Raw genomic sequence first — 22932 nt, forward strand, 5'->3', positions numbered from 1 at the left:
AGCCATTCTGAACCTCCCCAAATGTCTGTATTTAACCTAAGTAGGCCAAGGGGTGGGGAGGGGTTTGGGGAGAACAGAGACTGGAACAATCAAAAATTGGTGGGTTAGGATCTACTTTTAAACCAGTGCAGTTTCAGTAGGGAGTAGCAGTTTAATTCAGCAGAATTTGATAATGTTTAAAATCATTGATCTGGCCATAGCAGAATGCTTTTTTCTTAGATTCTCTTCCAGTGATTTGTATAAGCATCTTTTTAATAGAATGTGCTTGCTATAGTTCAAACCTTTTCTGTAGATACTTGGTGTGGTGTGTAACTTTCCACAAGACTTTTGGAAGACTGACTTAAGAACTGCAAATAATTAAAAAAAAAAATGTTAATAGATTCTTAGAAGAACAGCAGAGAGAGCACTAAAGTTGATGTTGTCACCCTTAGGTACTTCATTTGAAGGAATTCTGTGGGCTGCTTCTTTTTCCCCCTTTTCTTTTTTTTTCTCCTTTTTTGAAAGGATCACCTAGCAGTTTATTCTGTTCTGTTCAACTATATATTTTGTCAAAAATGTTAGAGATCTACCTGCTGTAGATCTATGAGGTTCACTATTTGTCCATCTGTTGTCTCTTCCATAAACTTACCAGTTGGATATCCAATAGGGCTGTGTGAAACAGCAGCGTTCCGCTTCGACATCCATTTCGACGTTTTGATGGAACAGTGTTTCGTTTTGAGTTTTGTTTTGATTCAAAAACACTGTTCCATTCTGATTTGTCGAAACGGTTTCGCTGTTTTGACGTTTTGATTGGGCTGGGGAAGCCCGATCTTAGTGCTGGGGAGGGGAACCCAGCTGGGCTGCTTCAAAACCCAAAGCATTTTGAAACTTTTGAAATGTTTTGACTGCCCTCGTTTTGTTTCGAGGACGTTTCAAAGCCCTTCGTTTCATTTTGATTTCACTGTATCGAGCTCGAAATGAGTCAAAACAGTGTCGAAACAAAACAGCTGGCGAACTTTCGCACAGCCCTAATATCCAAGTCACACCAGCAAGATGTCTGTCCTAATCTTTACTTGCTCTTCAAGTAAAACTTTTTTCTCCCTTATTTTAAGATTCTCAGTGAATATGAAAAACTGTTTAGTCAAGTATGTAGTAATAGTTCTTGGGGGGGGGGTTTAGGTTGTAGCCGTATTGGTCTAAGGATATAGGCAGACAAGTTTCCTTGGGTGAATTTGATATCTTTTATTAGACCAGCCCAAATGGTTGGAGAATAGTTATTAAGCAAGCTTTCAGGTTCAAAAACCCTTCGTCAGGCTAAGGAAGCTGCAGCAGTTGGTGGATGGAATGAATCAATAGTTCTTTGCACTTAAGTTTTTAAAGGGTTTTTTTAAACTTGCTGTTGTTGGTTGCATTTGATATGGTCTCTGTGTCAGGTGTTTGTTCTGATCCTATCTCTGTTTGGGTTCAGTCTTTCTCTTTGTTGCCAGAACAGATTGGGATGTTGAATTATTTGGGGGTCAGAATTTGCTTTATTATTCTAGTTGTTGTTATTATTGTCGTCGTCATCATCATCATCATCGCTGTTGATAATAAGAAGACATTGATTTAATGTGCTGCTTAATGTCTGTGGAGGACTTCAGTTTTGGGGAGAGAAGGGAAACTACAAAAATATAAAGCTGGGAGGTCCAAAGGGGATGCACTGGATTCTGTATATTAATTCTGGTATGCTGGCTTCAAGTCATGGAAATGAAGAAGTTTTATACGAAGAGGAGGGTCTTCCAGTGTTGTAGCTTGTTACTCATTATATAAGGATCCCGCAGAATTGTTTTTCTTTTCCACAGGAACATAACCTTATAAAAAAAAAAAAAGTTGTCATACAATAACTTGAAATGTCTGCTCAGCATTGCACAGTTGACTAGGTTTGTTATTAATGAGGTTTTAGTTGTTGCCTCTCTGAAATAGTTGTTTGCTTGCTGCTGGAGGAAGGGTACAAGTCTAGCGAGCAGAGGTGAGATCCAGTATAACAGCTGTGTTCCTAGGACACTATTTTAATTAGATTAATATTTAAAACAGGAAACAAACCAAGTGTTATGTAGAAATCTTGGGTTTGGTCTCTTCCTCCCAAAGAGTTTGGGAGAGTTTAGGAAATGGTTCATTAGCCTTTGCAAGGAAGTGGGGAAAGGGGCAGGCAGAAGAAACCCTGCTGGTTCATTGCTCAGCGGGACCATTTGCCTCCAGAGATTCTGCCCTAGAATTGCTGGGTGGCAGAAGGTCTTCAAAGGGCCAAAATGGGCCCTCAAAATGGGGGGGGGGGGAGCAAACAGACCAAGCCAGGCTTTCACTATCACTGCCAAAACAAAAATCACTGCATGGTGAGTAACACAGGCTTTCCATGTGTGGGGGGAGGGAATGAAGTAATCTGTTCCATCAGCCCTTAAAACTGAACTAATTAGCAGACAATCAGCATTGATTGAGACAGCTGCATTCTTTAGTGAGAAACTGTAAACACACACTGTCTTCACAGAATTGTTTTTACTGCTCTAAAGTACAAGAAATTGAAATTGTCTTTAATAGCCAAAATTTGGGACTTTCCAGTGACAGTGTATCATAGCAGGGTTGACAGTGCCACTGTAGCTAAATCTGTTGTTTTCATTGCAACCTCCTTTTAGTGTGATTTATATAATTCCACCACCAGTCATTGTGACACATTATCATTTAAGATGTTTTAATAGTTGAGTTAAAAGGGGTTGGTGGGTGGGCGCGCATGCCAGTGTGTGTGTTTAATCCAGCTCAGTGCTTCTCCCAGTCTGGATGGGGTGGAAACCGTAACAAATTCTTTAGGACATATTTAATATTAACAAAATGAGTATTGCAAAATTTTACTATTAAAACTGCTTTATGAGTATGTTTGAGTAATTAATACGCATATTTGTCCTGGATTTTGTTACTATTTGAGATAATGCTACATGGTCAATCCATATTAAGGTACTTTTTAGAATATCTGAACTCTGCTTCCATTTTAGATTTCAAAGCTCCATAATACTAATTGCATATCGTTCCTGTATACTAACGATATGCATACTAACACCATAGAACCAGCCTCTTTCTGAATGCACATATACTGAGCTCATTTTGTTCTGTAGTGTTTATTTTCATGTCACAAACAATGAGTTCAGTAAACTGCTTACATTTTTCTACAAGAGAACACTAAATTAGGAAAGGTATTCTGCATTGCATCAGATCTGTATGTCATTTTTACCTTGTAAAATAATTTTTCAGTAAACTGCTGTGGTCCAGATAAAATATCAAGACCTGAAATTTTCGAGCTTTTTAGGAAATCTGACACCATATGACCTTCTAATATCTTTCATGTCCACTATAGGTAGGATTTTATTATACAGTGGACTAGCAGGTGATTTTTCTTGTCTTACACATAGTTCGTCCTTGTGCACTTGGATTTTAAGGAAAACTGAAAGGTCTAAGAGGGTTTTTTTAGATAGATTTTAAATACAATAAAAATGAAATGCTTGTTTCCTATTTATTTATAGATATATTTTAATAATCCTGTATGCTGGGTACACACAAATAACAAAAATATTTATTTTTCTCCAAGCCTGGGAAAAATGTATAGACCTCACAGCATGTCCAGACAGTCAACAGACTTTCAGACTGAGGGAGAAAGCAAGTAGAAATCCAAGGACCCTTTTCTTAAAAAAAAAAAAAAGCCCTGCCAGAAAACCCTTCCTGCTTAAACTGTTTAGAAAAAGAGCAATTTAATTTGCCAGTAATTTTCTTCTGATCTTACTATTATTGTTGATACTTGTTTCTTACTGCAAGCTCTCGATTCAGCTTCCTCTGAAGTCCTGCAGTCCTCCTCCTCTATTTAATGTCAGTCTGTGATTAGCAAACCATCTACGCCATGAAACCAGCCATATGACTTATATGCAGGAAAAAGAGATGAGCTGTGAGGGAGTGAACCAGCACTTAAACATATGTCTTTTGATTACTAATAAAAGACACAGGTTGTTAAAATCATTTGAGAGGGTAACTGGATCAGATTTTCAAGGTAGACTTACTTTACAAGTTTTCCCCTATGTGTAAGTCTATTTGTTAAAGTCTTTAATAAAAACAGGGAACATCTAAGCTCCATCCTCTTAAGCCAGATATGTTATAGTACATATGGAAAGATCATGCTTTGATCTGCTGTAAGACTTGTGCAGTACCAAAGACAATGTGATGTGTCAGCACAAAATCAGAAAGTCTTTGCCTTTTTTCCCCCTTCCTTTAGAGGGATTACTGTATTGGAATGTCATTAAAAATATTTTTCTTTGGCTGCTTTTTCAGATGAATGCTTTTCTCTTACTGAATGAGGCTAGAATATTTTTAGGAAACAGTTTTTAATAGGTATAGTATTCATATTGGTGATTGCCTTGGAACACCAGCTGGGGCATCAAGTTACACACAGACTGGTTTAAGTGATTGGAAACTGGTTTAAACCTGTAACAGAACAGAAGTTCAGTGCACATAAACTGCTTTCAAAATGGCTGAAATTGGTTTAAGATAACCTGCTTGGATGTGGTATCAGACTTAACTGACTTAGGTTAAACTGGTTTATGGAACTTCTGTCCCAGATCCCTTCCTGATTCAAATTAATTTATAGTCCACCAGCATCCCAGGGTGTTTTGCAGCCCTGAGCTGTGCTGTGCGCTCTAACAGACCAAGGCTGGCCGTGCCCTCAGCTGTCACAGAGCTCAGGCACTAGCCTTAGCTCCCCAGCCTGCCTCCTGCCTGAGTTTGTCAGCCCAGTGGGAGGGGAATGGACTCCCAGACTGTATAGCAAGGGGAGGAAAAGCCCCTATGGTGGGGCTTTTTGCTTCCCCTCTTGCAGCCCAGTGAGCTTGGTTTGGCTCAACCCTGCCCTCTCCCAGTCTCTGCCTTCTAAAGAGGGGAGCTGTAACCCTCCCTGCTCCCTCCTGGCACTCGCCCCACCAGGTGAGGACAGGGAAGCCTCCACCAGCTCCAGCCAGACTGGGATCGCGCCCCTTCCCCAGTCTTCTGCTTGCAAGAGGGGTAGGGGGTGGGGGCAGGGAATGGGTGCTCCTGCCACCCTGCTCCCCCCAGTTGATGTCTGCTTGGTACAGAGGAGAAACCATGCACAGGGAGGCTTTCCCCTCCCCTCCTCCCCACAGCTTGAATAGGATTGGGGGATCCCAGCCTTTTCCCTTTCCCAGCCATCACCTCCAACAGGGGTTGGGGAGGGTGGGAATCTTGCCCTCCTCCCCCCCCCCCCCCCCGAGTCTGCCTGGCGTGGGGGAGAAAGCATCCACCCAGGGACTTTTTGTATCCCCACAGCTTGAACCTGGGCTTGGATCATCTCAGCCCTATCTCCTCCAATGTTGTATGTTAGTTGTGGAAGGAGCAGGGCTGAAACTATTCCAGCCCAGCTCCGAGCTGCAGCTAGAGGAAAAGCTTCCAGGTGGGTGCTTTTCCCCATGCTAGGCAGACCCCAGCTGGGGGGGCAGTGCTGGGCTGGGGTTGTTCCCATCCCCCCATCTTAGAGGCATCGGCTGGGGAAAGGGCAGGGCTGGGGGATCCCAGCTGGGCTCAAGTTGCAGGGGGGTGAAAAGCGCCCCCCACCACAGTGGGTGCTTTCCCATGTGTGCCAGGCAGACATCTGCTGGGGGAGGCGGGGAGGGTCTCAGAGTCAGAGGGTTGTGGAAGGGGTGGGGCGTCCCCCCAGAGGCCAACAGCTGGTGAAGGGATGGGCTGGGTTGAGCCCAGCTTGGCTGGGAGCTGGGGGTGGGGGGTAGAGACCCCCCCACTTCCCCACAGGCTGGGGCTGCTGGTTCAGCAGCCTTAGGTAGCCTGGCCATGTGGGGTGGTGCAGGTACCGGCCTAAAAACCACTTACTCCACAGTAATTTACTGTGCAGTAAATGCACATGTAGATGCACCCCGTCTGTTGCACTATATGCCTTGTTCATAACGTGGTCAGAGCTTGTTTATTAGCAAAGCATACATTGAGGAAGGGGAAGTAACTAAATACTTTAAATGATGTCACAGAGCTTAGCCAAAAGCTTCAACCTTTTGTTATTCAAGCCATTCCTTTTAAGATTGCATTTTATTTGACCTCTGAATTATTTAATGTAACACATTGGTGCCCAGAATTCAGCTTTTCTGAAATTACAGTAACAAGATTCAGTGAAAGCATATTATAGAATGACAGGAAAATCCTTTTTCTCTTGAAAACAGCATAGCCCGGTCTTGTCCTAACTAATGACAACATAATATATTAACTCCAGTAAAATGTTGTTTTTTTTAAAATTGACATTCAGCCCTTATTTAAATTCCTGTCCACTAAAGAGGTCTTTCTACTGAGCTGATTTGGGTGCTTCGCGTATGTTGATGTCCACAAGCCTCGTGCTTTCCCTGTGCTAGCAGAGCTCTGTTTTCTAGGACAGTCGTTGAAGAGAGGTTTCCCATTTGAGGCTGCTGCTCTTTGAGGGAAACTGTGTCCCTTCAGTTCCTTGTCCCTTTCAGTCATGCTACAGAAAATTGAGAAAATCTGTCTCAAATGGAACAACATGTGAAATGATTGTGCTGTTAGCAATACAGTGATGTTATTCTGTACCAAGAGAACAATTTAACTAGTATGGTAGATACTAATATTGTAGCTGTTTTTTAAATTGGTTGACCAACTAGCACGATCAGTCAGCATATGGGGTATATTTTTACTTTGTACAACTTGCCTGAGCGAAGTTTTGCAGAGCAGTTAATAATTAGCTTTCTTTTGATTCTCATAGTTATTTTATTTGGGAGAAGGATATGTAGATTTGTCTTCAGTTGCTATGAGAGCGGCAGCTATTAAACTGTGGGGGGTTTTTTTGGTTTTGTTTTGCTTGTTTCCTCCCAAGTGATTAACCAAGGCTAATATGTGATTAGTTGACTAATGCTATCACACAGTAAGTTGTCAGCTACCAGGAAGATGGATTAGTGAATTGAGCAGAGGGTTGGGAATCAAGAATTTCCTGAGTTCTAGTTCAAGTTCTTGCCCCTATTTGCTTTGTGGCCTTGAGCAAATCACTTAAATTCTTCAGGTCTCATTTTGCCTGCCTATAATGTAGGGATGCTATTTTATTTTTAGCATTGTATGACTCTGTGTATTTGCACAGTGCTCAGAAAAGGGCAAAGTTGTGGAATAAAAGTGAAAAGCAAAGGCTCCTTTAAAAAAAAAAAAAAATATATATATATATAGGGAATGACTTATTATTAAGGGTTATCTTGTATCCAAATAAATATGGTAGATAGTGCGTGCACACACACGCTCTGTTTACCATATTTACTTTATTTACTTGGATAGAAGGCATCCCTGAATACAAGTCATCCCCCCCCCCCCCCCATAATTAGATTTTATATATGGAAAATTTATAGAGTTGTTATAATTTCCCAAGTATAGAATCTCTAAGTATTGGAGGGTTATTTTGAAGACATGTCTGTGGTACCACATACTGCACATTCAGCTGTTCTCTGCACTGCAAGGGAACAGTGCAAAGGTTTTGTTGGGTTTTTTTTGTTTTGTTTTGTGTTTTGACCCCTGGATATCCAGGGGATGTGGCCTGTCTGGTTCTGAATGTATCAAGGTAGCATTAGGTCTATTGGGAGTGAAGACTATTGCATGTGATCAGTACAGAAGCTGTTTAAGTAGAAGTTCTAAGAGTACTAGGCCTGATGAAAACTTGAGGGATTTTAAAGTCTTAAGGTAATGAAAAAATAAAATAGAGTTTCAATACATGGGACCCGCTGTAATGCTGTTCATGGCTGTGTGGAGCTGGAAGGTAAAACCTGTAGGGAAGTAGTGAAGATAATATAGCAAAACAGTGTACAGACAGTATATCCTGACACACGTCATAGGTTAGGTACAGGTATTGAAAAAGCTCAAGGAATCAATCAGACCTTTGTGGGTTTCTCTTAAGCTGTGTAGATTAGATCAGGAGTGAACAGAACACATGTTCACCTTTTGGGGATGGGGGGCATGTATATGCCTGCACTAGCTGAGGCCAGCTGGCTAGGGACATTCTTGAACACTTCCCAGTGTGCCAGAGACTTCCAAGAGGAGCCGAGTGGTTGGCTGCCAGGCACAAACCCCTAACCTCCTGCTTTCAGCCATAGGGAGAGGGGAGCCAGTACAGAATTTCTCCCCAGCCCCACCCCCCTGCCAGTGGTCAGCTGCCAGTGGTAGCAGTGAGAAGGGAAGAGGTGGGGAAAGAGGAGGCCCTCACTGGTTTTCTCCCCTTCCCTGTTGCATGACTTGGCTGGCCAGTTCAGCTTCTCTTCCTAACCCCCACCAGCTGTCAGCTGCAAGGGGTAAGAGGGGAAAAGCAGAGGACCCAGCCTTCCTGCCCCCCGCCCCCCGCCCAGCCAGCACAGCAGGGGGGCTGCATAGCAGGGGCTTTCCTTCTCCTTTATTGCATGGCCTGGCTAGCCAGTGGAGCTTCTTTTTCCAGCCCTGCCCCTTGCCAGCTGTCATCAGCAGGGTGGGGAGAGGGGGAAAGTAGGAGTGCACCAATAGAGACTTTTGCGGCTGATACCAATAGCCGATGTTTAAGGGGACATATTGCCTAATACCAATCCAATTTCTGATACCAGCCTGGCAGTGTGGAGAGCTGCCTCCATCTGGTAAGTCTGGTGTGGTGGGAGGAGAAAGAAGGGGTGTGGGGTGGCAGATCAAGGCCCCTACGGGGAGGGAGGCATTGTGCTGGGGCAGGGGATGTTGGGGTGGGGCAGGTGTGGGATGGAGCAGCAATTTGTCTGGGGGGTGCAGGGAGTGAGGGAGCAACTCCTATGCACTGCTCAGCTGGGAGCCACTGGTCTGGCAGCTCGCTTGCCTGCTCATCTGGTGGCTCCCACCGCTCATCCAGGAGGGCATGGGGGGGCATGTGCCCCCAGATCTGCGTGGGCTGGGGTGGGCTGGAGCCAGCTGCGCCAAGCTCTTTCTGGCAGGGTGGGGTTGTGTTGGCTATTGGGAAGGGGTATGGCAGGGGTGGAGGCCTCTGCTCCTCCCAACCCTGGTCTCAGTCTAGTTGGCAGACTCGGGAAGGACTCAGGGTTGGGGAGCAGAGGTTTTGCTGCCTAACCTCTATCGGCCCAGGATGGGGCAGGCCCAGTGTTCTGCTGGAGCAGGCAAGGTGGGGTAAGGATAACCTGGCCACTCTGCAAGAGGAAATATCAGGGGCCCATAAAGCAGCCAGGGATTCTGGGGGACTGTGACCTAACTTGAGTTGGCAGGGGATTTGTTGCTGAAGTTCAATACACCAGTCTAATGTAAACCAATTTCAATCTAATACTTCATCCATACAGGTCTATTTTAGACTGGGTTCCCCCATTTTTAAACTGGTTGCTGTGCTCTGTACTTCTGTTCTGCTATAGGTTTACACAAGTTTCTAATCATTTACACTGGTTTTTGTGTAATGTCTTTACCTAGACGTAGACTAGTTTTCCCTGCTGATTCTTATATTGTTATTGAAAAAAGTCCATTGGAGGAATTTGTAAAATTAAATAACTTTAACTTGTCAGTAATTTCTTCCACACAGTTTTGCCAGCTTTTGCAATAGATTGCAATAAGGGGAAGTGAATAACTGAGTTCTTACTGTTAGTAATTCTGGAAATAAATGTACTCTCATCAGCATCTTGATTATTCTGACAATTACAAAATATTCCAACAGTGCAGCCCTACTTTTTCTAATAACAGTGGAAATGATTGTGTAGACCCTTTGCAGTGGGTCAGTGTCCCTCTGCTTAAACATTATTTAAAATTAAAAATCTGTTAGTTTAAACCAACTGATGCATAAGGTGGTCATTGAAGGGGAAAGCTTCAGCAAATGAAACTGGTTGGAGCCCTTGGTCACTCTTCTTTCCTACATATTGCATAGTATTCGCTCACCATGAGCAGCACAAGTAGAGAGAGAGGTAGTTAGCAATGCCAGTCTGAAGCTAGAAGCCCTTCTGTGAGACAACAGTAGATTAGTGTCGTTACCAGTGTGTTAGGTACTCACCTTAAAGAAAAACTGTGGCACCTCAGGGTGCCAATGCACCCTAATTGAGAAGCATTAGTTTAACATTTAAAAAGTGAAGCTGAATTTCCTTTTACAAACCAAAGTAATTAGACTTAAATAGCCCTTTAAAGAAAAGGATGGCTCTCCATATACCCGTGTTGCAAAGAGTTCCCTTCTGATAATGTAAAGTTTTATCAAGATATCTTTGTCTTTGATGAAATTTCACTGTGTGTGTGCGTGTATGTGCACGGTGTGGGCTTGGGTATGCATGCATATGCACGTCCATGCTCTCTGTATTTTATTGGTTTCTTGGAGAAACATTTTAAACATAGAATGTCTGTGTTTCAAAAATCTGTTTTAAGATATTTTACTCTTAAAACTCCCCCATGTGGCAGTCTGAGCTCCCATGGCAGGATGGCGAGAACTTTCATAGTTCCCGAGATCTTATCAGTTGGTGGTGCATTTAACTTTGGTGATATGATTAGTTAGACCTCATGTCTGTAGGCATCCATTAACATAATATATTATATCCTGGCTGCTCTGAAAAATGGTTTCTTTTTCAGTTCCCCTTAACTGGGTACTTTTTAAAATGTGAAAGCTTTGAATTATTTTTTTTATTAGCATGACCAAAGCAATCCTAAGAGAGGGCTGAAAAGAACTATTGTATAGTATTTCTTTCCCTATTTAATCATCTTGTGTACTGGCTACCTTTCTGATTCAGGTGGTAGTAATGAATGTGGAATTCAAAGGTAATGAAAAGGGAATTATTAGTGTAGTCATACCTACTTGAGGAATTTTGTACTGGTATAGGAGTGTTGCAGCTCTTTGCCAGAAATAGCGCATTTAGTGTAGTTACAGCCATACTACCAGTCTGTGCTTTGTATCTATGTAGTAAATCCACCTCCAGTGTGAATAAAACAAACCTTTCTGATAAAATAGCACATTTGCCATTATAGTGTGCATGTACTAGGGCCCTCTGCTGATATGTTTTGTTGGTCAGGGATTAGGCTCCTGTGTGACATAGACAGCTATGCCAATGTAGATCTGTAGTGTTAATTAAAGGAGCACTGATATATTGGTCACATATCAGAGTGGCACTGATAATAGGAAAACTTAACATTATCAGCAATCAGCTTTTTTGGCTGGTGTAGCTGATAATGTCCCCAGTAAATGCCCTGGGCATGTGCACAGCTGCAGCATGCATGTGGCCAGGAATACAGCCCAGCAGCTTGGAGAGCAGCATCCTGCCTATAAGTCTGTGGTGGGGGAGGGAAGGGGCATGGAGGATCAGATTGAGGCCCCCACGATGAGGGAGGAAGTGGGGCAGGGGCTGCCCAGCCAGGTCGGTGAATATGACCCCAGGGTAGGGACAGAGCCACAGGTGACTTATCCAGAGGAGTGCATGGAGTTGGGGGGAGGGGAGGTGGTTTCCTGCTACTGTGTGTACATTCAGGAAAGTCATGGGGGGGCATGTGCTCTCCACAGATTTGTATGCAGGGTGAAGGTGGGCTGCAGCTCAGCGCCAGGGGCCACGCTGGCTTCATGGTGAGGGGTCTGGGGCTGTGCTTGGGGCGGGTGGGGATGCTACGGGCGGCAGTAGCACTAGGAGGGTTGGCTACGGGGTGCTGTAGCCACCCTCCCACCACCGCCACCACCCACCCTGAGCCTAGCCCTGTCCCTCCCCCTGAGCCCACAGCATGAGCCCCACATGTGCTCTGTGTACAAATCCAGGGGTCACATACCCCCCAGGGGTGCACACAGCGAGAAGCCGCCCCCTCTCCCTCCCCAGAAAAGCCTCTTGCAGCTCTGTCCTGCTCCCGGGGTCGCATTCACTGACTTGGCTGGGCTGCCTCGGCCCCATTCTGTCCCTCACCATGGGGGCCTTGATCTGTCCTTTCTCCCTCACCCCCACAACAGACTTACCAAGCGGATGCTGCTCTCCAAGCTGCAGGGCTGCATTCCTGTAAATTGGCTATTGGATCAATATTGGCTCATGTGGCCAGTTAATAATCGACCGTCAGTATCGGCCAAGAAAATCTTTATCGGTGCACCCCTAGTGCTCACGCAGTTGTGTGCACTCCAGAGTGAGGAGCCAGCTTCCCCCCATTGTATTGTATCTCTGTTGTAGTTCTGCATGGGAGAGCACTGCTGAGATTTTTCTTTTCTCTAGAAAAAGAATAGTATGCGTATATATTTAATTTTTTTTATAACTAAATTTGAAATAACTCTGTTGGTTCTAAACTGAGATGGAATGCTACTTTTCTAATGTTAGGCTCAGGTAGTGCTTCTCAACCTTTTAACTAGAGGCATCCCTTCATAACTTTGGTAAATTTAGCATCACCCTATTTCAAAACACCAGTTTATTTCTTACCGTGCTTACTTCCTTGCAGAGGGGCCAGGCAGTGGTGGTGGGAGCGTCGTCAGGCAGGGGAGACCCTAAGCCTGCCAGTGTGGATTGATTTAAATCAAGTCTGCTTAAACTATTTACTTAAATCAGCAAGCCAAAAGCCTGATTTTAAATCATTTTTCCCATTATATAGATTTTTACTTTTTTACAGTATTGTATTGTCAGTGGTTGATAAACAATTAAAACGTATTGATATACAACTAAACACCATTTTTACAATAGATTTGGTGCAAAACCAGCACTTCAAAGTTATTAAACAAAACTTCAGTGTTTTGCAACTGTGGGATCCCATTGTGCCATATTTCCAGTTCAGGAGGAGCCCAACCCCTCCGTTGGCAAGTCGCAAGTGTGTCTCCCTGTGCTCTGTGGCTGGGAGCCCAGTTAGCTGATTGGGGCTCCCAGCTGGGAGAGTGCACCATGCACTCCTGCAGCTGGGAGCTCTGATTAGCTGTGTGGCAGCTAGCGAGGAAATCAAGCAGGTGAGTTAGGCCTCTGACAGACATGACACATAATTTTAGTAAAGATACCCTCTGCAGTCACAGTGATCATAGCACGCCTAGGCTTTAGGGCTCGGAGCTGAAAATGTACATAGATTGTTTCATTTTTAGTCTGATAGTTGGGGCTGTAAGTGGCCTGCAATATCAGGGTGTGTGATTGCTTTTATTTATTTATTTTCCATTGACAGGTGAACATTTAAAGGAAAAATATTAAAGCCTAATTGCAATAAGATTATAGTGGAAGTACATAATTACAATACAGTTTTATATTGCAAGTACAATAGTTGCACGACCCACACAAGTTCATCATGAATTTGATTTGTGTAACTACAGTGGATGTCAAATTAACTTTGTAAGTTTACGTGATATATTTCTAGTATGGGATAAGAAGTATTTGATAGTGATTATCAGGGAACCAGGTTTCCTCTTTCCCATGGCAAAAAAGCACGGGGCTTTCTCCTCATACCTGGTAAAAATGTGGATTTTTCATTTTAACAGAGAAACGTGGGTTTTGCTCTTCTGCAAAGAGCTCTCTGCAGGCTGGCGGGGGAACTCTTTGTGGCCACTGCGAGCTCTGCGCTGCCCTGACAATGCACCCCGTTTCCGCCCCAGAGCTGTGAAGGTGAAGGGAACAACCCCATGTTGCTGCCCCCATTGGTCTGAGGTGGTCGGGGCACGTCACCCGGGCAGTGTGGGGCTTGCAGCGCCTGCAACAAGCTTCCCCGCCTGGCCCTGCTCTGCCCTGTCATGCCTGCTGGGCTGTGGGGGCCCCAGGGGGAGGGAAGCAGGGCAAGGAGCCTGCACCCACCCCATACACAGGTCTCGGGGGTATGTGTCCCTCATCCCCCCCACCAGTGGACACAGCGGCGGAGAGCTGGCCCCACCCTGCTTGAGCCTGCAGCAGGCAGCCTGCCCCTGCACAGGCTCTGCTCCAGCCATGCTACCCGTAGGGGAGGGGGAGCCGGGCTCCATGCTCCGTTACAGCAGCCACCTCCTGTGGGTGGCAGCCAGGGACTGGGCACTGCTGCAGAGGCAGGGAGCTGTAGACCCGGGGCCCTGGCCCCATAGCCCTGGCAGCTGAGGGGCCCTTCTTGCAGGGCTGGAGGCTGTGGGTAGGCAGTGGGGGGCAGTGATGGGGCTGTGGGTGGGTAGTGGGGGGCACTGGCAGGACTGGGTGGCTGTGGGTGGGGAGTGAGGGGTCTAGACCTATGTCCTGGTGAGCTAAGGGGGCAGGGGGAACTCTACTTTTTCCATGATAAAAAACCCAAAATCAAATACCAAAATTTATAGGTACTTAGGATTTATTTCACTCTAGTGATTGAGGCACTTGAAGGCTTCCAAATTGCTTTTAAATTTTAAATATATCAGTAAAACATTGTGTTGAATTGATACATATATGTATATATGTGTGTGTATATATGTACATTGATGTTTCGTTTTAATAATGGCTTTTGGGGTTTTCATCAGAGAATTTGTGATATTTTTTTTTTACTTTATTTTTTTTTAAATCGAAGAAAACTAGAATCCCTGGTGATTATTAAGGATTCTGTTTAATGGAGCCTGACTTTAAGAGCTTAATACTTTCTTTTTGTTTCTTCATTTCAAACGTGACTGTGTTGCTGCTGAGAGCTGTCAGTTTAATTTCTTTATTTATGGTCATGTAGTTATTCACAAAACGTGTAACGTGAGTAATGTAAGTTTCTCGAAATTTCCTCTCCTGTTCATCCTAAATTTGTAGGGTCATCTGTGAGAATAATAGGACTTGCTTGTGTCTCATTTTTACATATAGCACTACACGGGTGAATTTTGTTTACTCTTGACCAAAAGTTTATTAGCCAGATTTGAGTTTAAGATGTCAGAGTCACAGGCTGTGAATCCTCCACACACACCTCTCCACTTCTTGGTTTGCTTTCTGATGGTGTTAACCTTGCCTACATCTTTGAAATTGAAAATGTTCAGTTGTGAGACAGAGAGCGCTCAGACATGTTAACATGCTCTGATTTTAACAGAATCTCAGATGTTTTTCTGTCTTTATAAACTTCAATCTCCAGTTTCCTAGTGGGTGCCTAGAGAATTATTGTCACGGCTAGTGGGCCATAAATTTGTCTTACTTGGGAGACTTGTAGATCTGAGGCATGAGTGAACACTGCTTATACTTGTGATATCTGCTTGTAAGAATAATGCAGTGTACTATATTGAATTCTATAATAGTTGCACACTCTCCTGAGATGTTCTTGTATATGCTAAAAGTATAGGAAAATCTTCAGGAATTATTGTATGGGTACAACCAATAAATAACCAGTTGGCTTTTTTCCCTGAGAAATGAGCCTTGCAGCCCTGATGCGTAAATGATAATAAGGAAGAAATTAAGAATGAATTGGCTATTTTTAATAACTCTAATTTGAGGCTCACTAGTCCTGACAGTGTCAGTTAAAGTCGTTTTAAAATATCTACCCTTATTTCTATTTCAGTTCTTACCTAGAAGACTTGAAACCATATTTTTGTGTCTAAAGTATTCATGATGGTTTCCATTGTTATTCATAGATGCTGGGCCAAATCCTGAGCATTGTCTATGTGCTGCACTTCATTACACTTTCAGCCTTCTGTTTTTAAGTGGTTATTTCAGCAGTTTAGGATAACTAATATATAGTCACATCCTTGCCTTTTTTTCTTTTCCCTGGCTATGCTCTGTATGCTGAGGAGTGATACAAATAACAGACATAGTAGTTCTTACCACCAGAAAGTTTCTTTTTGCAGTGGAAATTCTCACAAAACTGGGTCTGCTGCTCTTAAACATGATTTGTGGCACTAAAAGGAATTCTTTGCTTTTTTACTCTTCTTTAAAATTGGAACCAAAATTTTCAAAAATACTCCACTTTTTTTCTATTATTTCCTTTTAATACATTACTAACACTTTTACATATACAGCATTGACTTGATTTTTTTCATCTGCTGCTCTTCTCATATTTCATGATTTTTTTTATTCTTCCTTTAACTTCTGCTCAGTTTCTTAAATACGGTTTTCAAAGTTGCCATCCTTACCAGATTGTTTATATTTTTTAGAAACCTTCTGCCTAACTGTTATATTGCTCTTTATAGTACTGCTTAACCACAATGGTTTGTGTTTGCTCTTTTTTTTTTTCTTGCATAAACTTAACTGGGATGAATTTCAAATGTGGTTTATCCAACTGTTAAGTATTTCCCACTTTTCTGCAATAGATTTCACATATGTTATAGAATTCAAAACCAGAATCTGTTGGACATGTTGCCTTAAAACGTTTTTCAGAGTTGAAATATTAAGGGTTTTTTTAGCACTGTGCTGCTGCTATTTGAGTCACTAGCCCCAGCACATTTCTGGCTTCAGCTGTAGTTATCACATTTAGCTTTTTTCTTGGATATTGAACATCTCTCTACTGTGAGGGGGGAAAAAGACTTACTGGATATTGCAAAAGGAATCCTTAGTCCATCATTCCCTCTTCCAAAAACTTAGACTTATGAAATCATGTAAAATATGTGCACATCCATCCAATCTACATTTAAGCTAATCTTAGAAGTAATGGGAAATAGCATATACATGACAAGATAAAACCAATGCCTTGGTTTGTAGATCTTTTCCCCAAAGTATGTAGAATGAAAGTGATTTAACTAGCCTGATGTATTGGACTTCGTATTGTGCAGAATTTTCTTTAAACTTTTTTTTTCTTGGCAGTTTCTTTTTTATCTGCATGTTAAAAAAAAAATTTGTCTAGTACATTCTCCAACTTGATAGTGCTTATAAATGCGAGTAGCTGAAATTTTTAAAGTTCTATTATAGTTATACCTTGTTTTATCAGTAAAATGTTAGTCTGGTTCTGTAGAATCATGATTCTGAGAATTGCTAAGCAACAAGATTAATCAGGACAGCAATGGTATGTTCATAAAATCAGTAGGTTACAAATTCACCTACTTTATTGTGGTCTGTTACTGCCTGTAGTCTGCTATTTGCAAGAAAAAATGGCAGGTGGTTTCTTCAAATCCACCCACCACCTTTGTCTCATTCTAGTGGCTCTTAATGGCTAGGGACAGACGTTCAAAAAGCCTGAGCCTGAATTGATTCAGTCTTTGCAGGTGTGTCTAACTTGCAAACCTTGAACCGATACGGAGGTAGATAGACGTTCCCTTTTCATTCCAGAAATGCAGGTATATTCCTGCAGTGGTTCAGGCTAGAACCTGGGGGGCGCTAGAGCAGCCCTTCCTTCCATTGGTGATGTGTAGGGGGTGCACATACACCCCTTCAGATTGGCGGTGCACCCCCCGAGAGAAGTGCCACCAACGCTGCCGGCGGCGCTTGTGGGCAGTTGCTGCTTGCCACCCCCTCCCCCTTACTGTCGACACCATTGGTGGCATCTGCGGGCAGTCGCCGTTCATCGCTGGTGGCAGTCACCGACTGCTGGTCAGAGCTCACCTTCCTCCCCCCCCCCCGGCTGCTATCACTGCAGCCGCCTGCAGAAGCTCCCTGCCTGTTGTTTCTGCCACCGCCGCCTGCGGGCAGTCACTGTGCCCCCCCCAGCCGTTGGGGCACATGTCGTTCATGCTTCCTTCCCTTCCACAGTGCTGAACCAGGAGGGGGGGGGGGGTGTAGCCAGGCCCTGGCAGGACGCTCTGATTATGGAGGGGTGTAAACCTCCACCCTGCCTGCTGTCCCAATGCTTTTCTCCACTGGCTGCTGAAAGGGTGGCAGTGTTGCCAGACCCTGCATCTGTTGATGCTGAGCTTTTCAATCTCCGGCTCCCTGCTTCTTCAGGCTGTAAACTGAAAACTAGGTAATTTCTGACACCTTTCTCTGCCCCCTCTTTCAGACTGACAGATTGCACCCAGCAGGTTGTTTGTCAGAACAAAGATTATCAGCCCATCAAGCCCTACAAAAATAAACCTCTCTCTCATTAGTTTCAAGCTCTTCTTATCTGTAGGGTGCATTTGCATTTGCAAGCCACTAGCTCTGTCTTTGTTCCAGTGAAATTGGAGACCCACACCTCTCAGCAGTAGCTAGCTTGGGGGACGGGGGGGGGGGGATTGGCCAGATGTTGGGGTCCCTACCATGGGAGAGGGGTGGGAGGGGAGTCCCTGCTTGAGCAGCCAACAGGGAGGGGGGTGTGGAGGAGAGGGAGAAGCCTGGCAGTCGCTGCAGTCCCACACCAGCTGGAGCAGTGATAGTGCTCTGTCTAGGAAGGAGAAGGGCAGGACCACCCCTCCTCTGCTCCAGCAGACAGCTTTGCCCAGAGCTGCAAAGCGTCTGGGATGCTGGGGGACTCAGATTTAACTTCAACCAAGAAGGTGTCTGGGACAGACATTGCATAAGCCAGTTTAACCCAAATCAGTTAAGTCTGGTACTACATTCAACCAGGTTTATCTCAAACCGGTTTCAGCTACTTTCATGGGGGGAAGGGGAGGGAGGGGAACTAAATATACTGTATTTAAGCATCTAAATAGGGAGTAAGTTGACTATTAGAAACCTGGGATCAAGCCTGATAATAGATCACAAATTAAATAAATTGGTAGTTTGTCTGGTTCTTGATCAATATTTGTTTACATCTCTAAGTCGGTCATACAGTTTTGTAAAATTGGCAGTTTCTGCTGCAGATAATATTAGGGGTTTTGCAGGCCAGGACTGAGGCACACTGACAGAGTTCTATGGAGAAGGCGGCCCTGGAGTTATCCCTGCATTATGCCTTGCTTTATTGGGTTTTTTTTTTCACTTTGACTGAATTTTACATTCATGAAAAATGAAAGAAAATTGATTAAAAATTAAGAAAAAAGTAAAATTGTCCCCATAGATGCTTGGCAGTAGGTTCATGACTTTGATGGGAATGCTGTATTGTACCCAAGTGGAATATTTAGGCCTTAATGTTTCAATATAGCATACGAATACTGCAAAAGCAAACAGATTGACTCTGAATTATTGTAATCATGTTAGGTTATGCACTGATAAATGACCCATGCAATTCAGTGTGGCAGAATTTTTAAGGTGCAATATTGAGTAAAGAAAAATAGATGATCGTGGATAACGAAGTTGAAATCATTTGGGCAAAGCTTGAGAATAGTTTGTGGGCTCCATTTGCATCTGTGCTTAGTATGGATGGGTGGATGTTATTCTGGCATTCATAAAGCATCACTGGAGAAAGGAAGGTAATTTCATGTAATCCTAATGAAAAAAGTCAGCAAATGGATAACAGCAGTTTTTCATAATCTAAAGGGGATGAATTTTGAGTACAACGAAAAGAATGAGCTAAGGATAACTTGGTTGTCAGAAAAGGAAGAAGGGTCTTCCTGAGACTTGTCTCTAGATTCGTAAAACGTGATGTAGAGAAGAGTATAGTGTTGCCAGTGATCAATTTGTGACCCAAATCCAAATTCTGAAACAATAAAACCAGCATAAGGTAGACATGCAGGAGGAGCCAGTATTTCAGCTGTTTAAGCATTGCTTTTTCACTTGGAGTAACCAAGAGAAAGATTATAAGGGCATAAAAGAAGCAAGTAATGTCAATCAGTTAAGTAGAGCTCACTTGAACTTGATGTAGACCTATTTCCTCAATTGGATTTGTGGTGCATTAGTGTAGTTGCTGGTCTTTAATATTACCTTAATATTGTTGCATATCAATACATCTTTTTGAAAGAAGTTTTTGTTGTAGCTTAGGTATTGAAAAACCCCAGTAGAATTTTTGGTTTCAGGACGGAGTCCAAATCCTGGAGAATGTAGAGATTAATTTAATTCAGGGGACCTAATCTCTGGAGCTTGTTATCTTTGTTTTAGTTGGTTTATAAACTAGCCATTTGGATGTTCTTGGAAAAACATGTATAAACGTCTTGTATTTTAATTTGCCTGAGTAAGTAGGACCTTTCCTAAATGCTGCATTTACAATCTTTATTTTTTTTCTTCCCAGAGAGAGCTTGATGCCACAGCAACAATATTGGCTAACCGACAAGATGAAAGTGAACAGTCTAGAAAAAAGCTTATTGAGCAAAGCCGTGAGTTCAAGAAAAACACTCCAGAGGTAAGATGAAAAGCTGCTCAACAGTCATTTGAATTTCTTGACATAACGTATGTTAGCAGGCTCTTTTAAGTTTGTCTGTCTTAAAGAAATTAGGTTGCGTGCATGCATTCTCAGGATTGTTTTAAAATTCGAATTTAATGTACTGAATTATGATGGGCATATATGAGGATGACTTCTTTGTTTAGGCTGCTTGAACAATCTGTGATTGTTTGAAATGATTCTTTGGAGAATCAACATTTTAACATCAAACTTGAAATAAATGTCTTGATTTCATAATCATCCAAAACTCGGACACTGCATAACTCCGATAATCCAGACTTTATCTCTCTGCATGCATATAGAAATCGATCTCTCAACTCCTTCAACATATAATCAGTGTATAATTTGAAAAGTGCTCATTGCTGGCCTACCATCTAGGATGAAATTTATAGCTTGTGAGAAATTGAGTGTTTGGAATATTTTTATAGTTTAGAAGTTGTGGGTGTGTAATTTATATAAAATCACTTTCTATTAGCCTTATCTGTAGTAATCTTCTTTCATATTTACCAGTTTAGGAAAGTCCTACAGTTTTCCAAGCACGTTCCAGGTAACTGTTTCTCCAACCTGTATCATTTGGTAGTGTAACACCTTGTTGGCAGCTCTTCTAAACTGTTGCCTTTCACGTTATAACTATGGTCCTTTTCCTTCCCGGCTTTTCATCCATCTTTGTAGCAGGTGGAAGGGGAGGAGGCTAGAGCTGTTGCTGCTGAAAGAGAGAGATGGTTAGTAGGCTGTGGAAAAGTGGACTCTTAATTTTTGCAGTGAAATTGTTGTATGGGACAGGTGCCCGGGGCTCAAGGGGACTGATTCTGCCCAGGAATTCCTGGTGTGCGCAGGAGAATACATCAGCCCTTAGAGAATACATCACCCATTGATTGACCTGTAGTAACAACAGGCAATGTGTTTTGCACAGTGAAACAGATCAGCGGTGCTGGAACATCTTGGCACAGCTGATCTGCTTCGTTTAGCAACTTCTTTTTCTGCCGTAAGTCACCATGGAGGGTTCAGAAAGAGGTATAAGCAGAAGGACTAAAATGTATTACAAGGACCATTTTTAAAAAAAAAATAAGCAAGATGTCTGGATGCTTCTAGAGGCTTTTTATGTGCATCTTACGAAGTTGGCATGTTTCTTCCTCTTCTATAAAGGAAATAAATCCAAATTTCTCAGAATGCTGACATTTCTTTACCTATTAAGTTGCTGACTTATTTGTCCCTGAAAGATTTCTTTGTATGTTGGCAACTTTATTTTTATGTAGCAGAAGTTTACTGGCAAAAAAAAATGCTATAAAATGTATTATGTGGGGGCTCCCAATACTGTTTTTCAGTACCTTGTGTGGGAGTTCTTGCTCGCAGGGAAGCCCTGTGCTCTGTGGAGACATTGTTTCCCACTTTGTTTTTTCAAGTTTGTGGTTTGTTCTCGGCAGTAGATAAACAAGGCATACAGGTAAGTGAACAGTTATTAATCATGTGGTGTTAAGATATTTTTTTTAATGGCTTATAGACTACAGTTCTTCACTAATTTAGTACAGGATGTTCCTTTCTTCAGAAATTGAAATGGACCAGACCCAAAACAATGAATCGAAACAACATACCCAAAATTGGTGGAAGTCTGAACCTCCACCAGACTCCAGTGTACATAGCTGCTAGATCACATTCCTCTAAGATTGTATTGATTTTTCTTTTTAGTGGTCTTTTTCTCTCTCTTCTCCATTGCTGTGAGTTGTTCTTTTTTTTCCATTCCTCTCTACCTCTGAACAGGAACATGCTTTCCTACATCATACTCAACTTTCTTTTGTAGAATTAAAAATATAAAGTGGGATCAAAAAGAAATGGAAGAAGGTATCTGAACTGTAATTGTAACCAGATGGTGCAGGCCTGAGAAGCAATTATTGCTTCCAGAGACAGAAAGGAAGTAGCTCAGACATACAGACCTAATAGGGCATCCTGTGCTGCCTCAGGTGACTGTTGATGTAGAAGTAATTCATATCAATAAATAAGGCAGAATTGAAGTAACACTTGAAGGAGGGAACAATGTATATAACTATGCTTGCAGCAGTCTTCTCTAGTCCTCTCTTATTCTCCTTCCCCCCTTCCCTAACCAAGTTAATTTGAGGTTGTGGCCTACTGTGCCTGTATCATCAGAAGGTTCTTCAACAATCTGGCCATCCAGCTGTAAACCCTACTGAGAGATGACTTTTTTCAGCGTTATGCAATGTTAATGTTAAGAATTGTAAAGAGAGGAAAACTTAATTCAGGCTCAAGAAGCTCATCTTTGACAGAAAAGTACAGAGGAATCCATCATTTTTACAATACATAGGCCTTAGCATCATGAATAGAAAGAGAAAATAATAGATAGCTTTTGATGTTCCAAGCCTCTGGAGGCCCTGAGGTAATTAGAAGACATCTATAATGATCACTTGAGGAGGCTTGTAGCCAAAACTGCAAGTTGGAGTCCTGAAACCTTTCCAAGGCAGTGAAACCATCCTTGAGATGTACACAAAGGGAGACAGCTTTCTTGTCTACTGTGTACTGGAATTTCCTGCCTGATATGTCTTGATTTGCCTAAACTCTGAATATGTGTGTTAACAGAAACACGACAAAATATATATTTAGCAACTCTAAAGGAAGCTTGCATACAGAGTATCTTTTAAGGTAGACAAAGTGGCCTGATGTGAAAATGGTCTGCCCTTAATGAGACAGAGTATTTGCCCTGAGATAAGAAAAGGTAGATTGAACTGTAAATTTGTAGCTGATTCAAAGTTCAGTTTTCAGTCTCCTTTCATATTTTGTATGTCCCTTATGCAGTACTGCCATAGCCTAGTGCATTACAGAAACTTTCCTTTACCCATAGTCAGGTCTTGCCACAGATCTGTAGGTAGATGTTGCTTGTCCCCAGCTTTCTATACAATATTGTCCAAGATGCCTGTA

The 22932-nt window shown here is 42.7% G+C and overlaps 1 protein-coding gene across 9 annotated transcripts in view; it reads left to right on the forward strand.

Annotated features, from left to right (window-relative positions):
• Window positions 1-22932, forward strand: part of CUX1 (cut like homeobox 1) — a 415956-nt gene that overhangs the window by 58257 nt on the left and 334767 nt on the right. For all 9 annotated transcript variants that reach the window (XM_059717047.1, XM_059717050.1, XM_059717046.1 and 6 more), the window contains exon 2: window positions 19855-19965. In XM_059717047.1, the coding sequence (XP_059573030.1) occupies window positions 19855-19965 (111 nt within the window). The remainder of the gene's footprint in view (window positions 1-19854; window positions 19966-22932) is intronic.

The sequence above is a fragment of the Alligator mississippiensis genome, chromosome 14 (assembly GCF_030867095.1).
Source record: "Alligator mississippiensis isolate rAllMis1 chromosome 14, rAllMis1, whole genome shotgun sequence".
NCBI lineage: Eukaryota > Metazoa > Chordata > Crocodylia > Alligatoridae > Alligator > Alligator mississippiensis.